Genomic DNA, 21,858 nt, shown 5'->3' with positions numbered 1-21,858 from the left:
TGCCTTCCAGCTGGGAGCTATGGGAGCAAAGGGAGGAGAAATAATGCACCTGAGATTACACAGAAATTCCAGTAGAGCTGGCAGTACCCCTGAAAATGAATTAAGACATAACAAATCCTACTGAACTGTGAGGCAGGAGAAAACGTACGTGAAAGCTCTTCCGGGAGGTATGAGCTAGACACCCTGACCAAAGTACACAATTACTTGATTGGTACAAGCTGATCATGGGGATCCATTGTAGAAAACGAGGAAGAGAGAGGGCTAGTTAATAAGTAATTCCTGGCCATAATGCAGGCTTGAACAAACAATGCAGTCTCCCAACGGTAAGGACGGTGTCTCAGCTTAAACACTCTCCAGCACAAGCATCTTATTCCTTCCTCTCACCAAGAAAGGAAATGAAAAAGAAGGCGAGTTTTATTCCGCAAGAAGGAGAGCCACAGCCTTCCAGGTGTCCAGATAACAGTGCATTCAAACAACAGAAGCTACCAGCTTGGAAGCCCCAGCTTACCATCGCGACTGTGCTCTCCAGCTTCTTTCTCATAGGTGCCTTCTGCCTTTCTGTGGGAGTCTGCCTCATTCTGTCCTCAAACAGCGTCAGAGAGATCCAGGTTGGTTTGGCAGTGGTGTTCTTAGGTGTTCTATGAAGAAGGAACCAGGCTACGTTTGGAGGGAAAAGGCTTTGCATTTGTACTTCTGGGTAAAGATGGCAGCGGTGGCTTCATGGCCTGGACGTGAGTCCAGCAGCCGGTATTCCCGTGAAGATCCTCAGAGGTCACTCAAAAGCCAAGCACTGGGTGGTTAACTGGGTTGGCCAGATCTGAAAGGTGGGTGTTGATTACTGCCACTGGCTGGCAGTATCTGCAATGCTGTCCTGTTTTCCTGGGGGTTTGAAGGGAAATTAATCCCTTTGATCGTGTTTGGTATAGAAAATGCGTGCTTGCTGGGGCAAAACCTAAAAACACAGGGAGACCTGATGTTTAAATGCCTCCTGGGGCTAAGGTTGGTTAAACCTGTAGTGGTGGTAACAGAATCCTGGCTGGAGCCAGTGCTCAGCACTACATCCTGGCTGCTCAAGAGAGGCAAGCTATAATGCATGTATGGGGATTTGTCAGGCATTACTTGGTCAGCCAGCCCAAGCTGCTGAAACGTTCTTTACTCAGCACTCCTTTGCCGAGGAGCAGATGTGGAGGTTCTGCAACAGTCATCTAAATCAGCTTGAACTAGAGAGAAAATCTGTGAATGTTCATTGAGGCCAAGTCCTGATTTTCTACCTCTGTCAAATTTTAGCCGTGTCTTTGGCTGTCCAGAGTCACTTAAGAGAACTGTTCTGGGAAGTCTTGGAGCTAAAACACTAACCTTTTCCTCTGGGCATGTCCTTTATTACAACATCTCTGCTTGTTCACTTCTCTCACAGATTGATTATTCAGATAAATGCTCAGACTGTTCAAAACTCCGTGAAAATTCCTCTAATTGGAATAAGGAATGCCACTGTTCTGTTAATTTCATGCTAGAGGAAGATATATCGGTAAGTGGGTGTGAGAAACCAAGTCAAGTTGCTTAGTGCCTCCTATTACTTATATCTCTATATGATAAAATGCCCTAATTCTGCTCTGTGGAGCCCCTGACTAAATTTTCTTTTCTTTCTAAAACCATTAAATACTAATTTTTTTACACTTGTGCCTTTGCTATCCATTTTGGTGCATGTTCAAAATAAGCAGGCTTCCTCTGCTTGGTTGGGAGATGTCCAAGGAGAAGGGGGAGATGGGGGAAATGGTGGTTGATTGTGGAGGTGACTTCTCTTTGTATCTCTCTCTTCGAGTCAGTAGCAAGCCCTTGCCCTTGGCCTGGGGTTAATTGTTACTTTACTGCTAAGCTCTCAAATGAGAAAGAAATCTGAAACTTTGACCACTTGTCATAAGCAAACCCCTGTAGTCTTTTGCACAAGGGTTATGCCGTTAATCCCCAAAGTCCTTGAAATAATTCTAGTCTGGCAATGTCATTCTGCAGTTTCATTAGGGAAAAGTATCCTTCGTTTCCTGTCCTAAACTGACGGATTATGTTGATAAAACTGGTAAAATGCTTTGTGTTCTTATGCTTAGTATTGCATAAATGGTCCCTTAAAATTACAGTGCAGTTTAAATTATAAAGTCACTTTAAAATTCCTCAAAATTAAGAAAGCTGTTAAAGTACTTTGTAGTTCTTCATATACAGTAATGTTTGAGATGGAAGTTTAGTTAACTGAATAATGTTTTTTTTTTAATAGTTTAATAATCCTTTTTCTTGCTTCTATTTCCCTGCCAAGCATTCTTCTTTTAATTACAGAACCAAACTTTCCAAAGGGTTCAAATAATTGATGAGAGGCAGCCTTGTTTTTCAAAAACTCTGGAGGCATTAAGAGCTAATGGCTACTTTTTGGAGTTGTTTGGGCACCTTCCTTCTATGAAAAATGATGTTTCCACCAAATAACTTATGGTCGTTGCAGGTTCACGGCCAGCCATTGCGATCTTAAGTAAAATAACAACCAGGTGGTTTTATTCTATGTGTCATTGGGTGATTTAAAGTAGGTTTAATTTTGTGCCTAAATGCAAAAACTTTCAGCTGGGGTAAAGACTAGATTGTAGCCAGCACCCACTGAAGTAATTGCTTAGAGTGTAGTTACCAACACTCAATATGGATGGAGTACTTTACTGGGATGTCCTGGAAAGAGTGCAGAGAAGGGCTATGAAGATGATTAAGGGCCTGGAGCATCTCCCCTGTGAGGAAAGGCTGAGTGATCTGGGACTGTTCATCCTAGAGAAAAGAAGACTAAGGGGACACCTTATTAATGTTTATAAACATCTCAAGTGTGGGAGACAGACAGAAATGGTCAGCCCCTTTTCAGAGGTCTGTGGGGACAGGACAAGGGGCAATGACAGCAAGTTGGAGCACAGGAAGTTCCGCACCAACATGTGGAAGAACTTTTTCACAGTGAGGGTGACAGAGCCCTGGGACAGGCTGCCCAGGGAGGTGGTGGAGTCTCCTTCTCTGGAGATATTCAAGACCCATCTGGACGCCTCCCTGTGCAATATGAGCTGGGGAGCTGCTTTGGCAGGGGGTTTGGACCCGATGATCTCTCGAGGTCCCTTCCAGCCCCTATGATTCTGTGATTCTGTTATTCCCCTCTCTCTTTTTTTTTTTTTTTTAAAGCAAGTAATAGGACTTCTCTTCGTCTACATCAACACCTCTTACTGAAGGGATTTATCCTTGAATTCTAGGATGATGTTTTTATGTACTATGGCCTGCAGAACTTCTATCAGAACCACCGTCGATACGTGATCTCAAGAAGCGATGCGCAGTTGTTGGGTCGAAATGTAAATGTAAGTTTTCTTCTTTACATAATTTACATCAGTATTCCCATTAGATGCATCGTTGACCATATGGAGACCTAACCAGGCATAACTGTGAGTGTGTTAAGGTAGCACTAGGGAATAATGAGAAGGTACAGATTTCCAGTGTTTGCTCTCTGCTTTTATGCTTGTTAGGGCCATTATGCCTATTAAGTTAATAAGTGAGAAGGACTGAGGGGATGAATAAAAGATGTCATTCCAGTGTTGCAGTTTGCAACTCTACACCTCGTAGGGGTGCAGATTTAAAACGCATTGTCTTTTTCAACTAAATTCACAGAAAGCTTTTCCTTTTTGTGTTTTTAGTCTTCTTAGCCAGCAATGTTTTAAGCTTTGATTTTATTATGGGGCTAGGGAATTCAGTTATTCTAAACCTTTCATTTTGCCATCTGGCTTTGAAAGCAGACAAGGAGCGGGGAAAGGTTTATGGTGAAATAGGCGATCCCATAGCATTCTGAAGTATGCAGCTTAGAGGGCTAGAGAGGAGGCTCTACAGCATCATCTGCAGCAGGCCTGCATAAGGAAATTAGATAATACAATCATTGCTTTCACAGGGTTTTTTTTTACTTATGAATCTTAAAACATGATTTCTTTTGCTTAAAAGTAGCATTTCTTAATATAGACATAAATTTCTTAATACAGATTTCTTAATATACACATAGTCCACACACTGTACTTCCAGTATATATAATAATTGTGCCATAATAATCTGTTGTTTCTCCAGAATGCTTCTTGTTGCTCTCAAGACATGTTTCCCATACATCTGCTTCTCTCTTTGCATACAGGCTTTTGTACCAATCAGATACATAACTTATTAGAGTTATTTGAAAATGTTTCTGTATTTAAACCTGAAGGTTTATTGTTTCTCATGAAGATACAAGGGAGGTGCTAAATTTGAGGTGGGCTTTGCTTTTTCAAGCTGTGTCTTCATACATCAAGATTTCCCCACACAGAACTGCAGTAATGTGGTCAGCTGCATCTGCTCTTCTCGACCACTGAAGCAGTGCAGGTCAGAATTAAAAAGAAGGAAAAATAAGGTGCTCTAGGGCTTTACTGGAAAATTTTAGATTGTAGATACATTACAACAACAGAGCCTCAAAGGAGGTTTTGTAGTCTGGAGTTTGCAAGTTCCCAGCAGAATTTGGTGAAGACCTGAAGTTTCCTTACTCTGATACAAAAGATGTTCCCCAAGTACAAACCCATTCATCTGGATGTGTCTCTAATGTAACCAAGAGGTACTGGAGACTTAATTATTCAGTGGCTTTTCAGAAGAAGGAATGGGAGGAGAACATTAACTGCCAGCAAAGCCACACAAAACCCACAGGTTCTGTGCCTGATTGTTCTGTGACCTTGAATGCAGATTCAGAAGAGTTACTGTGCACCCTTCACCACCTACCGAAATGGGACACCCATGGCTCCGTGTGGTGCTATTGCCAACAGCATGTTCAATGGTAAGTAGGTACCTACCACATCTGCCTGAACTAATTTACACTTGAAGCGATTCTGTTACCCAGTCCAGCTGGCTCCTCATATTGCACAATCTCTGTCTGTCTCACACAGAAGACTTGAGTTTGGCAGTGCTACTTCCCCTGCTTCCTACTGCGTAGTAACTTGCCTCTCATTTTGAAACTGAGGAAGATTTTTGATTTACTAAGGCACTCTTCCATATGTATACAACAGGAGTGAGGAGTTGAGACCCTGGTGAAATAAGGGGGTGATGATACACACCACAAACTTAGTGTATTTCCTCGATGAAAACTACATTCTTACACAGTGATGGGAGAGCTCAGATTCTGTCTTCCTACAGTGTCATGCTTAGAAGGAGGTGATGTGTTCTTCACATTGGTTTGGATCTCTGGATCTATGTCATTGCATTTTGTTCTTTGAATGTTAGAAGCACACATAGTCTTACTCTATTTGATCCCATGTTTGATCTTATTTAGAGTAACCCAGAGGGAGTTACCTACATGTGAATATATCTAGGCTGAAACCCAGAGGAGGGCTCCTAGACATGAACACTGGTAGATTTCAAAATGGATTTCTCTGGGAGGAAGGGAGACAGAAAAGTTCTATGGACTTTCTGGCTCTAACACATCCTTTTTGCACCTACCTGCTCCACTAGAAGTCTGATTTATTGCACTGGGCTCAGAATTGGCCAACAGAGCTACCTCTGAGCAGCCCTTGCTGCAGGACAGAATGCTCCTGAAGAGAACTAGGGATAGTAAGGTTTTAAAATAGTGAGGGTAAACCTCCCAGTGTCTGCCTTTGCATCTGTCCTTACTGCACAGCATGATGAAATGTTCCTGATGATGATTAAGGGGGGTGAAGAAGGTGTCTGCTTTCCCCCTCTGGTTGGTCATTTCAGCTCCTCTGCTGTGAAAGAGGGTGCTCCTGTTCACTCTTGACAGTTTAGCTGGTTGTCCAGTTGCACTCTAATCTCATTTTGTAAAATGAGGAAGGTGGCCAAGTTACTGCTCTGGGAAAGGTTCTTAACCCAAGCTAGCAGGCAAGGGAGCATTTAGGGTCAACTGTCAAAAAAATACTAGGGAAAGCTAACCAGGAGAGGTACTTCTGTAGCTACAGCTCCAAAGTAATTTGCAAAGAAGTTAGTCACAGAGGAGTTGATGGACATAAGATGCTTACACACATTTCTATCTAGGGATGCCATGGAATTATTGGTATGATTATGTTTGGTCTTAAAAACGTCAGAAGTTCTAAGGCTCTGGAAGCTTAATGCTTGTGATGTGTACAGTGATCTACACAGTCCTGATCAAACTTTTCCCAGGGTGTTTTTTTGTTCTCTCTTCACTTGAAAGGTGCTTCAGTGTGTCGGTTTTTGTTAGCCATGCTGGCCATCAGAATCACTGTCTTTTCTCATAAGTATCACTTCTTTTGTTCCCTGTAGATACTATTGATCTGTTTTACAATCGTAACTCTTCTGTTATTCAAGTTCCCCTGCTGAAGACTGGGATCAGCTGGTGGACAGATAAAAATGTGAAATTTCGCAATCCAAAATCCTACAATCTCTCTTCTGCATTCGCAGGTAAGAATGGTTCCACTGGTTGTTTTTCAGTGACCTCTCTCCCACCCTCCCTCCCTGTGTGTGGAGGTCTCCCCTTCTGAGAGGAATTGTCTTTTGGAGAAATACTTCCTGAAGCAGGTTGGAGAAGAAGCTTTAGATGGTGACTGAGAGCAGAAGACAGATTTGCCCAAAATACCGCTGGTTTTGGTTTTTAATTACTGACCATTGAAATTGGGAGAAAGTGGTTTTGGAAGACTGAACATCCACGTCAACACCCCTCTATATACTTCCTTGTAATGCTTAATTGGTCCAGGGAAAGCAAGGATGCAATCACCTCATTTTTTTCCTACTGACAACATCTGTGAAGGAAAACTGCATGTCACATCTTTCCTTCTTCCTGTCTTTGCAGATTCTTAGCCAGTTCTGAGGCTGTTGTCATCACTAGTTCTTTCAAACAGCTGTTTCCTAGGGCTCTTTCCTCATTACAGCTGACCTTTATTGGAGTGAGACTAAAAGCTCCCTGTGCTGGGTCAGGGCACTGCTGTGCTGGGTGGAAGATGCAAGAGTTAATTATCTAAGTGGTTTTCATATGGCAGATTCTAAATACCATAGACTGTGCCATTGGGTGAAAGGGGTGCCTTTGTGATTGTACAAGAATAAATCAATGTATAAGAAGGTGAGCTTCTCATTATAGAGAGTAAATTGCTTGCTGAAGAGGGAAGAATCCAGAACAAACAGTATTTTCATCTGTGCAAGTAGCTTTGTTATTCCTGTGTTTGAGGTTGCCAGTGTGTAGCAACCCCTGGGGTCTGTTGAAGTCCCTTCATTCATGTCTGGTGAGTGGAGATGCCAGGGTGCAGCGTTACCTGGCCTGTAGAGTTTTCCAGTACTGGACAGAGTATTGTGCCTCCTTCATATCTGGTAGGCTGTGCTGGTGGTGAGTAGGCCCAGAAGTTAGTGACCAGCTACTGTTATACTGGCAGCATGTCATCCCTCATCTCTTTCTCTTTCACCAGGGACAGCGAGGCCTCCGTACTGGCAGAAACCAGCCTATTTGTTAGATGAGGAAGATGAGAGGAACAATGGTTATGTGAACGACGAATTCATTGTCTGGATGCGCGTGTCGGCCTTCGCTACCTTCAGGAATCTGTACCGCCGTGTCCAGCGGGTCAGGCAGTTTGCGGATGGCCTGCCAGCAGGGAACTACACCTTTCGTATCTCCTACAGTATCCTTTCGTATTATCCAAGGCACTCCTTCACTATTCCATACTTACAACAAGGTTAAAGTTTATGGGCTTTGTGTAGTAAAATAGCAAGGAAACCAAGCAAAACACCCCAGACTAAGTCACCTTGAAAAGACCTGGTTTTGAGGGTGATGAGGTGCTACAAGGGGGTTTTGTTTAGCCAGTGCAGGGAGAGTTAAGACATATTACTTGATGGCAGCATGTGGCATTGAATTTGACTTCCAAGGGGCCTACAATTGGCTGGAGATGGCACATGGGATCTTTACACAAAGGCTGAAACTGAAAAGTGAGAACCTGAAGAGATAAGATGTTGTTGTGGCTAAAATACTTGGTAGCTGCCTAATCAGATGTGTTGACAACCTTACTGGGGTGCAAGAAGTGCCAAGGTATGCCTGCCATTTAGAGCTGTGCAGGATATCTGGTGTCAGCAGAGCCCTCTGTCATATTTGGGCCATGTGCTGACAGGAACTTTTGTACTGGTGAAAATGCACTCTCATGCTGAACAGCGTGAGATTGCTGACTGCAGTGGGTTGAGCTTGGCTGGACACCAGATGCCCACCAAGCTGCTCTATCACTCCCCTCCTCAGCAGGACAAAACCTCATGGGTCAGGATAAAGGTAGTTTAATAAAGCCAAAGGTTGCATATGGAAGCAAAGGAAAAAAAAAAAAATATTCTCTATTTCCCATCAGCAGGTGATGTCCAGCCACTTCCTGGGAAGTGGGGCTTTGGTACACACAGCGGTTGCTCTGGAAGATGAACCATAAGTAAGAAATGCCCCTCCTTTCTCCCCCTTTCTCTCATCTTTTCTTCCTAAGCAGCCTCCCTGGGGTATGGACCCTACGGTACAGAACCTCCTCTCAGTCAGCTGGGGCCAGTTGTCCTGGCTGTCCCCCCTCCCAAGACCTTGCCCACCCCCAGCCTGCTGGTGAGGGGGATGCAGGAGAGACAAACAGCCGAAGTGGCCGAAACACCGGTGTGTTCCCAGCCGGGAACCTTGCTGGCTGCCCGTGCGCAGCACAGCGCTGTGAGGGCTGCTGCAGGGACACTGACTGCCCCTCTGCCACACTCCATACACTGACTAAAGCAGATGTTTTGTCAGCAGGAGTTGTATCAACTACAGATTTCGCTTCTCTCTCAGCCAATAGAGCTACGAATTTAAATATTGTAGCAGGGTTCTTTTCTGAAAGCTTCCACATGGACAAAGAAAAGGGAAAATCATAGAACATTCTGGGTAAACAACACATGATGTAGAAGCAAGCACTTCCCCTCAGGGGGAGTATGTGGAGCATCGTTACTATAAGCTGCCCAAAAGACTTTTCAACTGTGTTTTCCTAGTAAATCAATGCAGTAGCAGTTATGAATCTGAAATTCATAATGCAAAAGAAAAAAGCATGTCCATGTTCACACTGAGTCTGTATCTAAAATAGCTGGAGTTGTTACCACCAGCTGCTGCTGGGCTTTTGGACTCAGGTTAGCAGAAACATCACAGATGAGTTAGAGGAATTTCTGCAGCAAATGCAGCACTCCAGACTCTTCATGCCTTGGAAAATTTTTTGAGAATTTACCACTGCTTTTTCTCCTTCTGGGAATAAAGTAAAATACTTGTTAGAGAAACCTTAACATCCTTCTGTCAGATTTTCCTGTTACCAAATTCAAGGGGAGGAAGTATGTGATTCTTTCAACTGTGGTATGGAGTGGAGGAAGAAACCCGTTCCTGGGAATTGCCTACGTGGTTTCTGGAGCAGCAGCCATCCTGATGGGTTTTGTCATAACTGCCATCCACTTAAAGCTCAGAAAAAAGAAAACATACTTTCAGAAGTAATAAGGTTCCCTGGCTTTCTGAACAAGGCAGAGGTGTGCTGTGAACAAAGAACATGCAGCACAGACCTTTCATTCTTCCTCCTGAGCTCTGGAACTGTTTCATTAACAGGTCTGGTGAATGTGAGCAAATGGAAGGGCAGTACTGCTCCATCATCCAAAACCAAACTTACCTGAGGCTGCGATCTCTTACTGATGTATGTGTACTCCCTACTACATTTGTTTCCTAGGAAACTTGTAGTGAGATGAGCTTCAAACAATAGATAGCATGATGGGTTAGAATTGCAAAGGGAAAGAGATGATATGAATGTCTGGCCAGAAGTAAGGGTCCATATTAATTTCTTACTTGGCCCTTAATTCAGATAGTATTTATCTAGACTTAAACAGAGCTTTGGATGGGTAAAAAATGAGGTCTTGAGCCAGCAAAAAGTGTGAGCAGATAGAACTTGATGCTAAAATCTGCACAGTTTGATACTTGATTTATAATTGAATACAGACCATTTTTTAGAAGTCTGGAGTTCACTGAAACACAATTTATTGGTTTTATCTTAGTTTTGAGACTGACATGCAAAGCTAGAGGGCATCAATACAGCAATTAACATTTTTTAAATGATGGTTTAATAGAAAAATTACACTGAAGACTCCATTAATGCTAAATGTTTTAGCAGAAGCACCTACCTAACTACTAGGCCACAACTGCATGCCCACCTATCCCCTTCCACACAGAAGTTCACAAACTCTTATGTGCCATGAAACATCTCTTTTCCCCTTTCAAGTCCCCATTTCTGTGGTGTGGTGACTTACTGTCAACAGAAACAAAGCATCAGAAAATCTGTCAACTTAATTTTCAGAGAGAAAATGCTGCAGCTTCATGTTTAGAATTTTACATATTTAGGAGTTATTTCCAGTCTCTCACAAAATTCAGGAACAGCACTGAAGTATTTAGGTCAAATATACCATGGTCTGTCCAAATTTTTTTAAAATAACTTTTCCATTGCAAAAGTGCAAACCAAATAAAACACTTAAATTCCTTTGATAAGTATTCTGTGTGCTGACTTCCCCTAAAAAAGCCTCCCAACAAGCAGAGGTTAAAATAAGAAAGGGGGTTAAAACATGGACTAGAGCAAAGAGAAGCAAATGTGGCACCGGAATGCTGTGTGCCCCTGTCTAGGGCACCCGCCTTTGCTTTCAAAAGTGTCTCAGGCACTTAGGAGCTCGTGACCCTTGACAGATGGCCTCTGGTGATACATCTGCAGCCACAAAAGGTACTCTCTCCCTTAATCTCTACTTTATAATTGTGCCTTGAGCAGCAGAAGGGGTGCTGCTCAAGTTCACAGCCCAGCAAGCTGCTCCATTGATGGGTTTTGCTGACCTGCTGGGCTAAGGCATGTGTCCCCATCTGCTTTTCCTGGTAGAGTCTGGTCACCTCCATCAGAAAGCTGTAGAAACAAACAGGGTTGCTGTAGTTCAAACCCTTGCATCTAAATCCATCAGGAGGGTAGGGAGGGCCCTACCCCTCAGAGGCACTAAGCAGTACATTTAGCAATGCCGAGCTCATTAGTCTAAATCACTTTTAACAATGAGATGTGCTCCTAAACCATAGAAGTCCTTTTGAAAATGTAATTCCATGCAGGCTGCTGGAAAGTCCTGATGGGAGTTGCTGCCAAAGCTGAACTCGGGATTCCTGGCTGCAGCTGGACCACGGGAGCCTCTTCCTCTTTTCCTGTTTTACTTTTGAAGCCCTCCAAGATGCTGACTTTCAAGGAATGATATGTCATCTCTGTGGTTAAGTCACAGTGAGGTTGTCACTGATTTTATTTCTTCATGAAATATCTGGTGAGAAGGTTAGCAAAAGGAGACTAAATGATGAGGTCAGTGTCTAGCAGGAAAAGAAAACTTACTTAGAAAGCAGCCTCCTGAGGTGTGCTTACAGTTTGCCCCTTATGTCCCAGAGGTTTGTGCAAGAACTTTTCCTCTGGAAATGGACACTGTTTTCAAACCCCTCCACTGGAAAAACCTGTCTTCAAACAGATCTTCCTCTTTCTATTCTGGAAGTTTTCCAAGTCTTTGTTTATAAACCCAAATTCTCCTTTTCATCTTACCACAGCTTTAAACAGTTTTAACTCTGTTTTGTACCCTCCAAACGGTGTCCATGGAAGGTGCTGCTTGAGCTCTGGCACCTATTGTTGCTACTCTGAGCAGCTCTGCAGTGTCATTTGAGATTCTGCTTCCCAGATCAGAGCACTGGGAATGGCAGTTTGATGAACCGCTCCCACCAAATGGAAACTGCCTTGCTGAGAGGGTTAGAAAAGAAGTTTGAGCAGCCTCCTTACGCTGCCTTTTGTGCCTTTTCTGGTGAAACACAAGTGAGAGCCCTGGCTGAAGGACTGCATTAACATAAGGAGAAGTGGGCTCAGGTGAACCTCATGAGGTTCAACATAGCCAAGTGCAGGGTCCTGGACCTGGATTGGGACAATCCCCATTACCTATGCAGGTTAGGAGATGATGTGCTTGAAAGCAGTCTTGAGGAAAAGCACTTGGGAGTACTCCTGGATGAGCCACCGATGTGCATCTGCAGCCTAGAAGGCCAACCGCATCTTGGGTTGTACCTAAAGAAGCGTGGCCAGCAGATTGAGAGAGGAGGTTCTGCCCATCTACTCTGCTCTGGTGAGACCTCACCTGGTGTCCAGCCTTGGAGCCCTCATCACAAGAAAGACATGAACCTGTTGGATCATGTCCAGAGGAGGACTGCAAAAATGATCAATGGGCTGGAGCACCTCTCCTATCAAGACAGGCTGAGGGAGTTGGGCTTGTTCAGCTTGGAGAAGAGGAGGCTCCGAGGGGACCTTATAGCAGCCTTCCAATACCTGAAGGACAAGGAGTAATGGTTTTAAACTCAAAAAGTGGAGATTTAGGTTGGATATGAGGAAAAAGTTCTTCAATGTGAGGGTGGTGAGACACTGGAACAGGTTGCTCAGAGTGCCCCATCCCTGGAAACATTCAAGGTCAGGCTTGGTGGGGCTCTGAGCGACCTGATCTAGTGAAGATGTCCCTGCTTACTGCAGGGAGGTTGGACCAGATCAACCTCTAAAGGTCCCTTCCAACCTTACACATTCTATGGTTCTGTAATTGAAAGATAGTAAAAGCCACCATTAACTGCTCCTCCTTGTGTGTCCCTGTTTGTCAGCTGGCAATACCAGCAGGAAGCAAAAATCCAGTGTGATTGTGAGTTCATTTATTCTGGCTCTTAGGAGATCGTTAAATCAAACTGATTGCAGAAAGCATACTGATACTTGGAGAGCAGAGGTATGAAGGAACAACAGGTGTTGCATGTTTACTGAGGTACAAGTTGCTTTCAAAACACCTGGTGTGTCATGACCATGTGCCTTTGGCACAGCGCTGCTGTTGCCCTGCACATCCGATTTTATGCATTTAACCAGCCAACCTTGGTAAAGGGAATTTGGATTCTCTTATCTCTCAAGCATACTTCCACCAATAGGAAGTGAGCCTTTTTCCATGAGAGATTAATTTACATAGACTTGTCAATTTGGTACAAAAATAGCCAGGTTTAAGATTGCGGAAAGAAATTAAGAGCTGGACCTGAAAAGTGTAAGCCAACAGCTCCACTGTGAGTGCTACATTACTAAGCTGTGAAAGACTTCTTCCCATTACCTGTAATATTTTGGCATATCCGAAGTATTAAATTGTTTGCATCCCTTTCCTACAGATGCCAGCACTTCAGAAAATAGCATAATAGTAAAAAAATTTGTTTTTTTCTTTGAGAGGAAAATGCTTTTTCCTTTGTTAGTGCTACTTAAAGCCTTATCTTGCATGACTGCTATATATTCAGTCCCATTGAGCTGATGGAAATTGGCCTGTTTACTTCACTCTCAAAAGAAGAACAATGCACGTCAGAAATGGGGTTTAACTTTGATAGACCATTATTAATGATACTGTAGATGCTAAAGTGCTAGAAAGTGCAGGGGTTTTCCCTTTATTTTTTTTCATCTTTTTTCCAGAACAGATAAAGGAAGGAGGACGTTATTTATTGCAAGTATCTTTCGTTTGGGGTGTGACTAGATAATAAATGGAAAACGGGACAAGATTCCTGCTAGTAGATACGATCTAAATTTGTATGATAAATGTGAACTAAAACAGGTGAGCTAAATGGGAGATATATTCCTGGGTTTTGTTGTTTTTAATATATGTTTTCATTTGTAACTTTTGAGGATGGCGGTTATACATGGGAGCACTTTGTCTTCTGCAGTCACGTACTTCAGTTTTAACAGTGGCAAAAATATCTGGAGGTGAAAAGATCCCATTATGATGAAAAAATTACATGCAATTTAAATCTCATTTCTAAATTACAGGGAGGTATGACAGAGCTCTATTTTAATGTCAAAAACTGCTGTACTACTTCTGGTTGCCAGCTCCCTTTAGGATTGAGTTTCGTTAATGGGCTGTGTTTCTGTGCCTGTACACAGAGACATGAAAGTGAAGCAGGAGCTACAGGATATTTCAGTAGCACTTCAGTTACAGAATTTTTCCAAGTCTTTTTCAGGCTTTAGAGTTTCATGCATATACATCCGGTATCTGTCTGCCTTGGGTGGTTCTTCTGTGCTCTAAACATAGACATTTGCTTAAGTCATCTCCTCTAAAAATAAAGGGATGACTCCTTCATGTGAAACAGATTAACATGCTCACAGACCTATAGAATCTGGAAAACTTAGTTATGTGCTGCATCTACTTTATATAAAGAGCTGTGTTGCATGGAGATTACTAATAATAGTGTTTGGATGGGGTGCCGTGTCTTTTAACGACACATTACAGTGTAAAATCTTTCTCCTCTTCCTCTGAGAAATCAAACTAATGCCAGAGTAAAGTCCCAGATAGCAGTTCAGGGACAGGGGAGGGTTGGAAAGTTTTAGTAATGCAGAGAGAGAGAGAGACTGCATACCAATTTGAATTGAAATTTTGATCTAAAATAGGAGAAAGCAGTTGCTTGTCACAGAAGCAGCTTGCTGTCTTCCTTGACTGGGAACAGTATGGTACGAGACTCAGTTCATTTCAGGAAGCAGCTGTAATTGCACAAGGAGGGAAGAAGGGTGGAAGGGGCAAAGTACTTTTTCTGCTCTTGAATATGGAGGCAAGGAAAATTTGGCTGAGCCGCTGAAGATGACAGTGTATCCTGATGTGTGATCTGCAAGGCCCACGTGATTTTGAGGAGCAGCGAAGTTAAGTAAAAATATTTCTCACCTCTCAATGGAAAGTACTGAAGTGGGGTGCATAGTTTTTGAGCTAAGGTGTTTCGACTCAGTTCTTTCTAATTGCATCATTCCCTACAATTCCTAGAACAATTTTATTATGAGATGGGAGTGCCTTGGGCAGCTGCCTTTGCTTTGGTGGCCTCTTCTTTGCAAGAGAGGGACTGCTGAGCAGCTTTTGTTTGCTCTGTGTCCTGCTTTCTCCCCAGGCTATGGGAAGCCAGGCAGAAGAACAGCGGGGCCTGATTGGCTTTTCCTTACCCCTGAGCCCGTGAAAAAAAGTTCTCTCCCTTTTACCATCTAGACAGTGAGGAGAGGAAAAGGACAATAGAGCTGATTCTGGTCCAGTGCAAGTAGAGGCAATATTTAAATGATAGCAAATAGTAATTGCCATAGGCAAAGAAATCAAAATCGCTCATACCCTCAAAATCTTATACTTCAGCCTGCTCCAATCAAAATGTCTGTGTATCTACTGAGTGTGTATTGTGCCCTTATAATACTAGGGGTCTGGGGTTTAAGATTGGGTTAAAAGTTCTTGATGTTTCTCAGATAACTTATCTGGACTTTCTGTGGACATTATTATTGGTGACAATGAACCTGAAAACACTGAAAAAAAGGAATGTGTCCAAAAAAACCCCCAAACGAATTGCTAAAAGAAAAAAATGAAGTAGCATCCGATAGAAAAGAAAACATGGAGGAAGTAGCATCCCATGGCCCCAGCTGTCATAACAAGTTAACATTTGGGGGTTGTGTACTAAGCCACTGTCACTGCCTTTGAGGTAAAATATGGCAGTTATTTGACAGCACAGAGAGAGAGGCTGCACAACAGCTTAGGACAATAATAACATCTGCAGTTAATAACACTCCTCCCCGTTGTGGGTGTGCCAAGAAATCTGTCACGGTGGCTGAGGACAAGAGGACCATGCCCCCGAACGCTGGGCGGAAGCAGTGATTGAACGCTGGACGCCAAGAGAAGGCACCAGCGTTGCTTCATCCTGGTGGGTGGCAGGGTGTGTCTGCAAGTCGTTTAACTAGGCTGCAGTCCTCACGTAGGCTGGTCTACATTGTGCCATCCAAATGTGGGACATCCAGAGGGAGTCTGAGGCCACTCCAGGTAGTGTTGAAAGCAGTGGGTGCTGCCAGGGCGTCCTTATGGCTTGCTGTGCGTCCGACCTCTAGTCTATAGTGGTCTGAGTTGCCTGCGGAGTTCAAGTACAGAAATGTAGAAGAAAAGTTTGTCTGGTTTGGAGGCTGAGGAAATGAGGTAACGGTCGTACGCAAAGCAGCCAACGGACAGATGAAGTGAGATGACAGATGAGTGCTTTTGCTGGTTACAGTACAGACCCTGGGAATTTAATTTACAAACAGAGTTTAGACAGAGTTTTCGAGTACAATCTGTGCTGTGAAAGAGGGGCCTTCCTCCAGTTTTTAACCCGGGTCTGTGCTCTGTGTGTTACTTTGACTCAGCAGTGTTACGTTACTTTAAAGTCACTAAAAGTGAAACTAATAGAAGAAGAATGAGTCGTCAGCTACACCTTACAAGACTTAGAAGGCCTGTAAAGCAGATAGGTTTCTGCATCTAAGGTCTTTCACGGTAGTATCTTCTGATGAGTAGTAATTCATGGCTGGAGACTGGCCAGCAGTATACGGGACTGACAAACATCACTGGTGTTCAGGTGTAATTTTGGTGCCAGCCATTCCTGTTTTGGCTGAGCAAAACAAAGCACATACTCCTATTTGTCAGGTTTGGCAAAGCAAAAAAATCTAGTTTTAATTTCTATGTTTTAAGCTCTGTTGCTGGGTCTCCTGTGAGATCCAGAAATGATCACAGAAACTCTTCAAAAAAGTTTTCTTCATGTACTGTCGTTTCTGGCTTTGCATTTAATCATTACAAAAAAAAAGAGCATTGATCCTAAAGAAAGGTGATGAGCTAAAAAGTAAAGCTCTGGATGGGATTGTATCTCTGCAAATTTTTCCTCCTAATAAAATGAATTAAATCCAAGAATTGCTTAACCAATGTATAAACTGTAATTGTGCCAATGGGTTTTAGGCTGTAATTTGAGGAATTTATCGTTCGAATTTCTGAGTTCATCACTTCACCTCAGGCAACCAGTGGAAAGCCAAGTCTTAACTGAAAAGGTCAAAAGTTGCTTTTCAGTGGGAGATAAGAAAATTAGAAGACAGAGCACAAGCCTGCTGGGCATTTTTGTAATTTTTGGCTTTTTAAGGGTTTTGATTGAAATGGAATGTCTCACACAGCACAAATAGACTAGGGTTTTTAATTTGGGTTTTGCCCTCAAAACTTCCCTGTTTTGACAAAAGTTCTTACATTCACCTAACAGGTGATAGTGATCATGTCATAGAAACGGAGTATGAATGTGTCAGGTGAAATTTTAAGTGTTCTCAGCTGTTGGAAGATTAGTTTCTGTAATGACTTCACTAATGCTGAGTTCTGGGGAAAACAAAAATGCTCCCTTTCTACAGGGTGGGTATAAATTTTATAGTTTCAGGGGCATAACGAAGTGAATTGAGTAGCCCTGGTTTGGGATCCTGGGCTTTTACTTCTGTTGTAGGAGCTGGGGCAGTAGCCGTTAAGCAAAAGAGGCTTATATCGAGGTAACCTGAGCCGTGTATTTGCAACATTGTCAGTACTCTCTCTTGTTGACTTCTGATTTCATGAAACTCGTAATAACTCTAGTACCATCGACCTGTTGGCAGGCTTTCCGAGTGTTACTCAGGATTGGGGGAGGGAATAAACGTAGGCAGAGTGTGATTTCCTTCGAAGCTGATGGAGGAGGCAAACCTTTTGTATTTTAGCATATTTGTTCCTTAGACTTCACTGTGCCAAGAAGAAAAATAGCTTGCTATTGCAAGAGGAAAAAGGTGGGTGTTTGACATCCTTGTCCAGAACTTAATGGGCCTGGCACACGTCACAGTGGCAAGGAACAAGAGGGAGGATCTTGGCCCCTCCGTGCAAGGTAAGCTTTATCAGGGGCAAGGCTTGAGAAATTTAGGAGCTGTTGGCAAGCGGCACTGGTACCCCTGAGGTCGGGCTGACCCTAACAGGGCGCGGCAGCGGGATCTTTCGCCGTCCCCCCGCTACCCGCCGGCTTGGCCCGCGGAGCTTCGTTTTGGGTTAGTACACCATTCCCCGACGGCCTAGCTGCGAGGGCCGGCTGAGCCCTGAGGCGCGGCGCTGATCGACGGGGGCCTGAGCCAATCCACGAGCAGCAGGCGGGAACAGAGTTGCTCTTTGCAGCCAATGGGGCCCCGAGAAGCTGAGGCGGGGGGCGGGTCTCGCGGCAACGGCTCGATACCCGGTGGCGGGCGGCGGGCGGCGGGCAGTATCCTCTCGCCTCCGGCCGGAGGCGAGAGGATACTGCCCGCCGCCCGCCCGCCACCGGGTCGCGACAGGGCTGAGGCGGGCTGCGTGCGCAGAGCTCCTGGGCTTGTATTGTGAGAGCCTGGCAGCCGTGGGCGAGTGTTGGCCTGGGCCTCACCTGGGCTGAGGCGGAGTGCTTGTTGTGTACTAACCGCTTCGTTATTGCGTGCCGGGGTTCAGAGGTTTCCCCAGCGGGCATCTGCAATGCTAGGAGTCTCAGAGGAAGATCCTACCATTGGATCAAACCTGCTTAGCACGCTGTGTGTGTGTACATAGAGAGCGAATAGTTCCTTAGACATCTTCATGTGTTTCACAGTATGATCAGCTTTTTTTTGGACCCTCTGTCTATGAGCAGCTACTGTAAAATCGAGCCCAGGGCCTCGCAAATCACAAGTAGCACTGGGCAGGCTTAGTAAGGTAAGAACAACCTTCACTGTGTCCCTCCAGTGCACTACCAGCTTCCAGTGGCAGCCCTGAGCTAGGAAAAAGTAAAAACAAGTCAAAAGAGTAAATACAAGTCAAGGCAAATACGAGATGATACAATGTGACATCTGCATCCCAACCAATGCACCGTGTCTAATCTGGTATAGTCTGGGTCAAGATTTACATCATTAACTCACAGAATCACAAGGTTGAAAAGACCTTTAAGGTCAAGTCCAACCGTTCAAATAAACCTGCATATCTACATCCATTCCAGCTGTTCCAGATGCCTTTATATGAAGGGCACATCTGGGCACAATTTATTCCGTACTAGCGCAGAATCAGGGAAATTGTTTCCTTTTGTAAGCCTAAAAAAAAAGGTATGCTTCCCTCCACCTCAGTTCATGTATATGCCACCTGTGATCCTGACCGATCAATAAAGGGCCAGAAAGGAGAATGCTGAATTGATCCTGGCATTTGCAACACAGCTGCACTTCACTTCTCTAGTAGGAATAAAACAGAAAGACTGTGTTTCACTTATTTTTAAGGCCTTTTGAATACAGCTTTAATCTGAAAAGAATTATGCTAATAAAAAGATGTGCAGTAAAGTAATAATACTTAATGTAAGTGTAAGGTGCTTTTTTTAAAAATAAATATGTTCTTAGCTGAACAATACCTCACTTACCCAATAGGAAAGCCAATTTTTTATTTTTCTTGTTTAGAGCTGAAATAACCCAGGTTAAGAATTCAGCTAATTTTAAATATGACACAGTAGGGGTTTTGTGTTTACCATTAGATATTTAGAGTATAGAATCAAGGTCTTTCTTTGCTAATCAATCTCAAAGTAGCTGCTAACAGAATCTGCTTATTTTGTTTCCATATAGTTGTCAGTGCTGTGAATAAACAAACTTTGGTTCATTGCAAAACTGGCTTGCAAGTATACTGTAGAAAACCTGATTAAGACAGTGATATTTTTATATAATTGGTTTGTACAGAAAAAAAAAAAAGTGTGTTTATATGCTGGGTTTCCTCGGATGAATAAGGGCTTGTTTTTATTTTGCAAAACTTTGTTACACTATCTTGAAATAGAATTATATATAACTACAGAAACAAGTACTGTAAAAACATACTCTCTCCATGTGTTTTTAGATAAATGATCAGTAAGAGTTTACTGATTGCTATTTTTAATATTCAATTTCTATATGGTTCTACATGAAGTTTCATGCCTAGAAGACATTGCAAACCATCCTAGATGATACTCAAGCAAAGCCTGAAGGCACACAAACAGGAATGCCAGGTAAGCATTTTTAACTACATAAATTAAGATCTTCTGAAAATACTTTGTTTTGAACTACAGAATTTGAAAATAGCTAATTAATCGAATATATCTTATAGTGCAACATGAAAAGGTGAAACTACCTCATTGAAATGGTGTAAAATTGTATATACAGCTTCTCAGAAATCCATGTGTCAATCTGATAGGTCTAAGTCCTGCCTCCATGATCCTGCAGAAGTCTGACATTTCAATTAGTTAATTTTACCTTTAAAAAAAATCCTTAAACCATAGCAGTGGTGTTCCCACAGGAAAACAGCTTCCTTGTACCCCACTTTGTACCAACAAAGGAATTAATCATTAAGGACAATTTTTTTAACCTGTCATTTCTGAAGGAAGATTCAAGTGGTATATAGTTTGACCTAATCATTTGAACTGTTAGGCACTGTCCTGGTTCTGGCCAGGCCAGAGTTAACCTCCCCAAGCAGCAAGCACAGGTGAGCTGAGTCAGCCTGGGCTGTTTTCCACACTACCTGACACAGCTTCCCCATATAAGCTGCTGGTGGGGGAAGGGCTTGTTGCCTCCAGAACAGTCTGAGTGTGGCCGGGGCATCAGGTCGGTCAGTTGGTTGGCCCTTGCTGTCAGGCAGCACTCTGTAATCAGCCAAGCACTGGGTGTGAGTGTAGCCTGCCATTATTGTTCTCCTTTGACATTGCTTTTGTCAGCAGCAAGCTGTCCTTATCCCAACCCACAGAGGCTCTGTCTGTTTGTCCTCTGGGAGTGAGTGAGTGGCGTGTGGTGCTCAGCCGCCGCTTGGGGGCTGAACAACCTCAGGCACCTGTCCTGCAGACTGATAAATCAGAGAAGACCTTGGTGGTGGAGACTAACAGAAAAGTGTCCCAAATGCACAGATGTATGTTAAGCAAAAGGATGAGCTGCACCAACAAAAGATTCGCTCTGTCAGTAGGCGTTAAGAGTCTCTTGGTGTCCAGATTCTGTCATATGCATGCCTTACAAGAAAGCCAAGTTTGGAAATACTCACAAGTAGTAATACAGTTGTGTTTTGAGTGGTCTTAGTGGGAACTCGTTTTTGCAGGCAGCTTTATTAGTCCTGGATATCGTGTTGCTGTCTGTTTCATTATTATGAGTTCAAAATCTGATGCAGATGTAAAAAGTGTTAGAACTTCTGGAAAAATGAATAATGGTTTCAGTCTCTTGATACTGACAAATTTAGTATCTGCCACTGTTTGGAGTGGGAATACTGGCAGCAGAGGTCTCGTTTTATGAGAGAAGTTTGGTTTAATAATCAGCTTGGGTTTTTTTTGCTTTATGTAAGAGACCAGTTCTTTGTGTATACAGTTTCATCTTCCTCCACCATGCAGAAAAAAACTGTAAAATATGCATAGAAGCATAAATTAGTGTGCTGTGCAAACATAGTTGAAACGTCATTGGTTATGATCTGCTGCTAGGAACTGGAATTTTGTTAAGATGTTGGATTTTTCTCCTTTACATCAGGATACTCAATTTTGATAACATTTGATTTGGGGAAATTAAAATAATTGTAAAAATAACACTGTGTTGTGGTTTGCTGTGATTACCAAACAGCTGGGCTGGAAGACAACTCTGAAAACTCCGTAAGTCCACGCTCCTGTTTGGAGTGGTTTGTTGCTCCATGGTTTGTTGCAGCTGTGTAATAGATGCTTATAAGCCTTCAGGAATGTAAAATAATAAGCAGGGCTGTGGGCCATCTATACTAGCAATGGAAAGATCAGTGTTACGTAGGTATAAAAGGAGGGGTCGTGAGATAAAGAACAAGATGCTGTAAAGAGCAAAAAACCAACCAGGATTTAGCAAGGACACATAGAAAGGAACTTCCCTTTTGGAAGTACCACACAGATTCTTTGGAGCCTCTCAACTAATTATGATTTCCTTGTTTTAGGAACTGCAGTGCTAGAATTAAGATAAAGAAGTGAAAGGCTTTGAGGTCAAAAGCAGCTTTCCCTCCTCAGTAATAGGAAAATAGCCATGATCTAGTTGAAGAATAAAGTAG

General features: G+C 43.1%; 1 protein-coding gene across 1 annotated transcript; it reads left to right on the top strand.

Moving 5' to 3' along the window:
• Window positions 1–395: 395 nt before the first annotated feature.
• LOC311204926 (cell cycle control protein 50C-like) lies at window positions 396–9,472 on the top strand (the record flags this gene model as incomplete). Its single annotated transcript, XM_084279190.1, has 7 exons — window positions 396–608; window positions 1,415–1,525; window positions 3,255–3,356; window positions 4,744–4,834; window positions 6,289–6,426; window positions 7,422–7,631; window positions 9,285–9,472. The coding sequence occupies 7 exons, from the start codon at window positions 396–398 to the stop codon at window positions 9,470–9,472; spliced, it is 1,053 nt and encodes a 350-aa protein (XP_084135316.1).
• Between the last annotated feature and the right edge of the window lie 12,386 nt (window positions 9,473–21,858).

Source organism: Gallinula chloropus (genome assembly GCF_964237585.1).
Source record: "Gallinula chloropus genome assembly, chromosome: 1".
Taxonomy (NCBI): domain Eukaryota; kingdom Metazoa; phylum Chordata; class Aves; order Gruiformes; family Rallidae; genus Gallinula; species Gallinula chloropus.
Note: the sequence above shows the minus strand (reverse complement) of the source record. Positions and strands in the feature narration are given on the sequence as shown.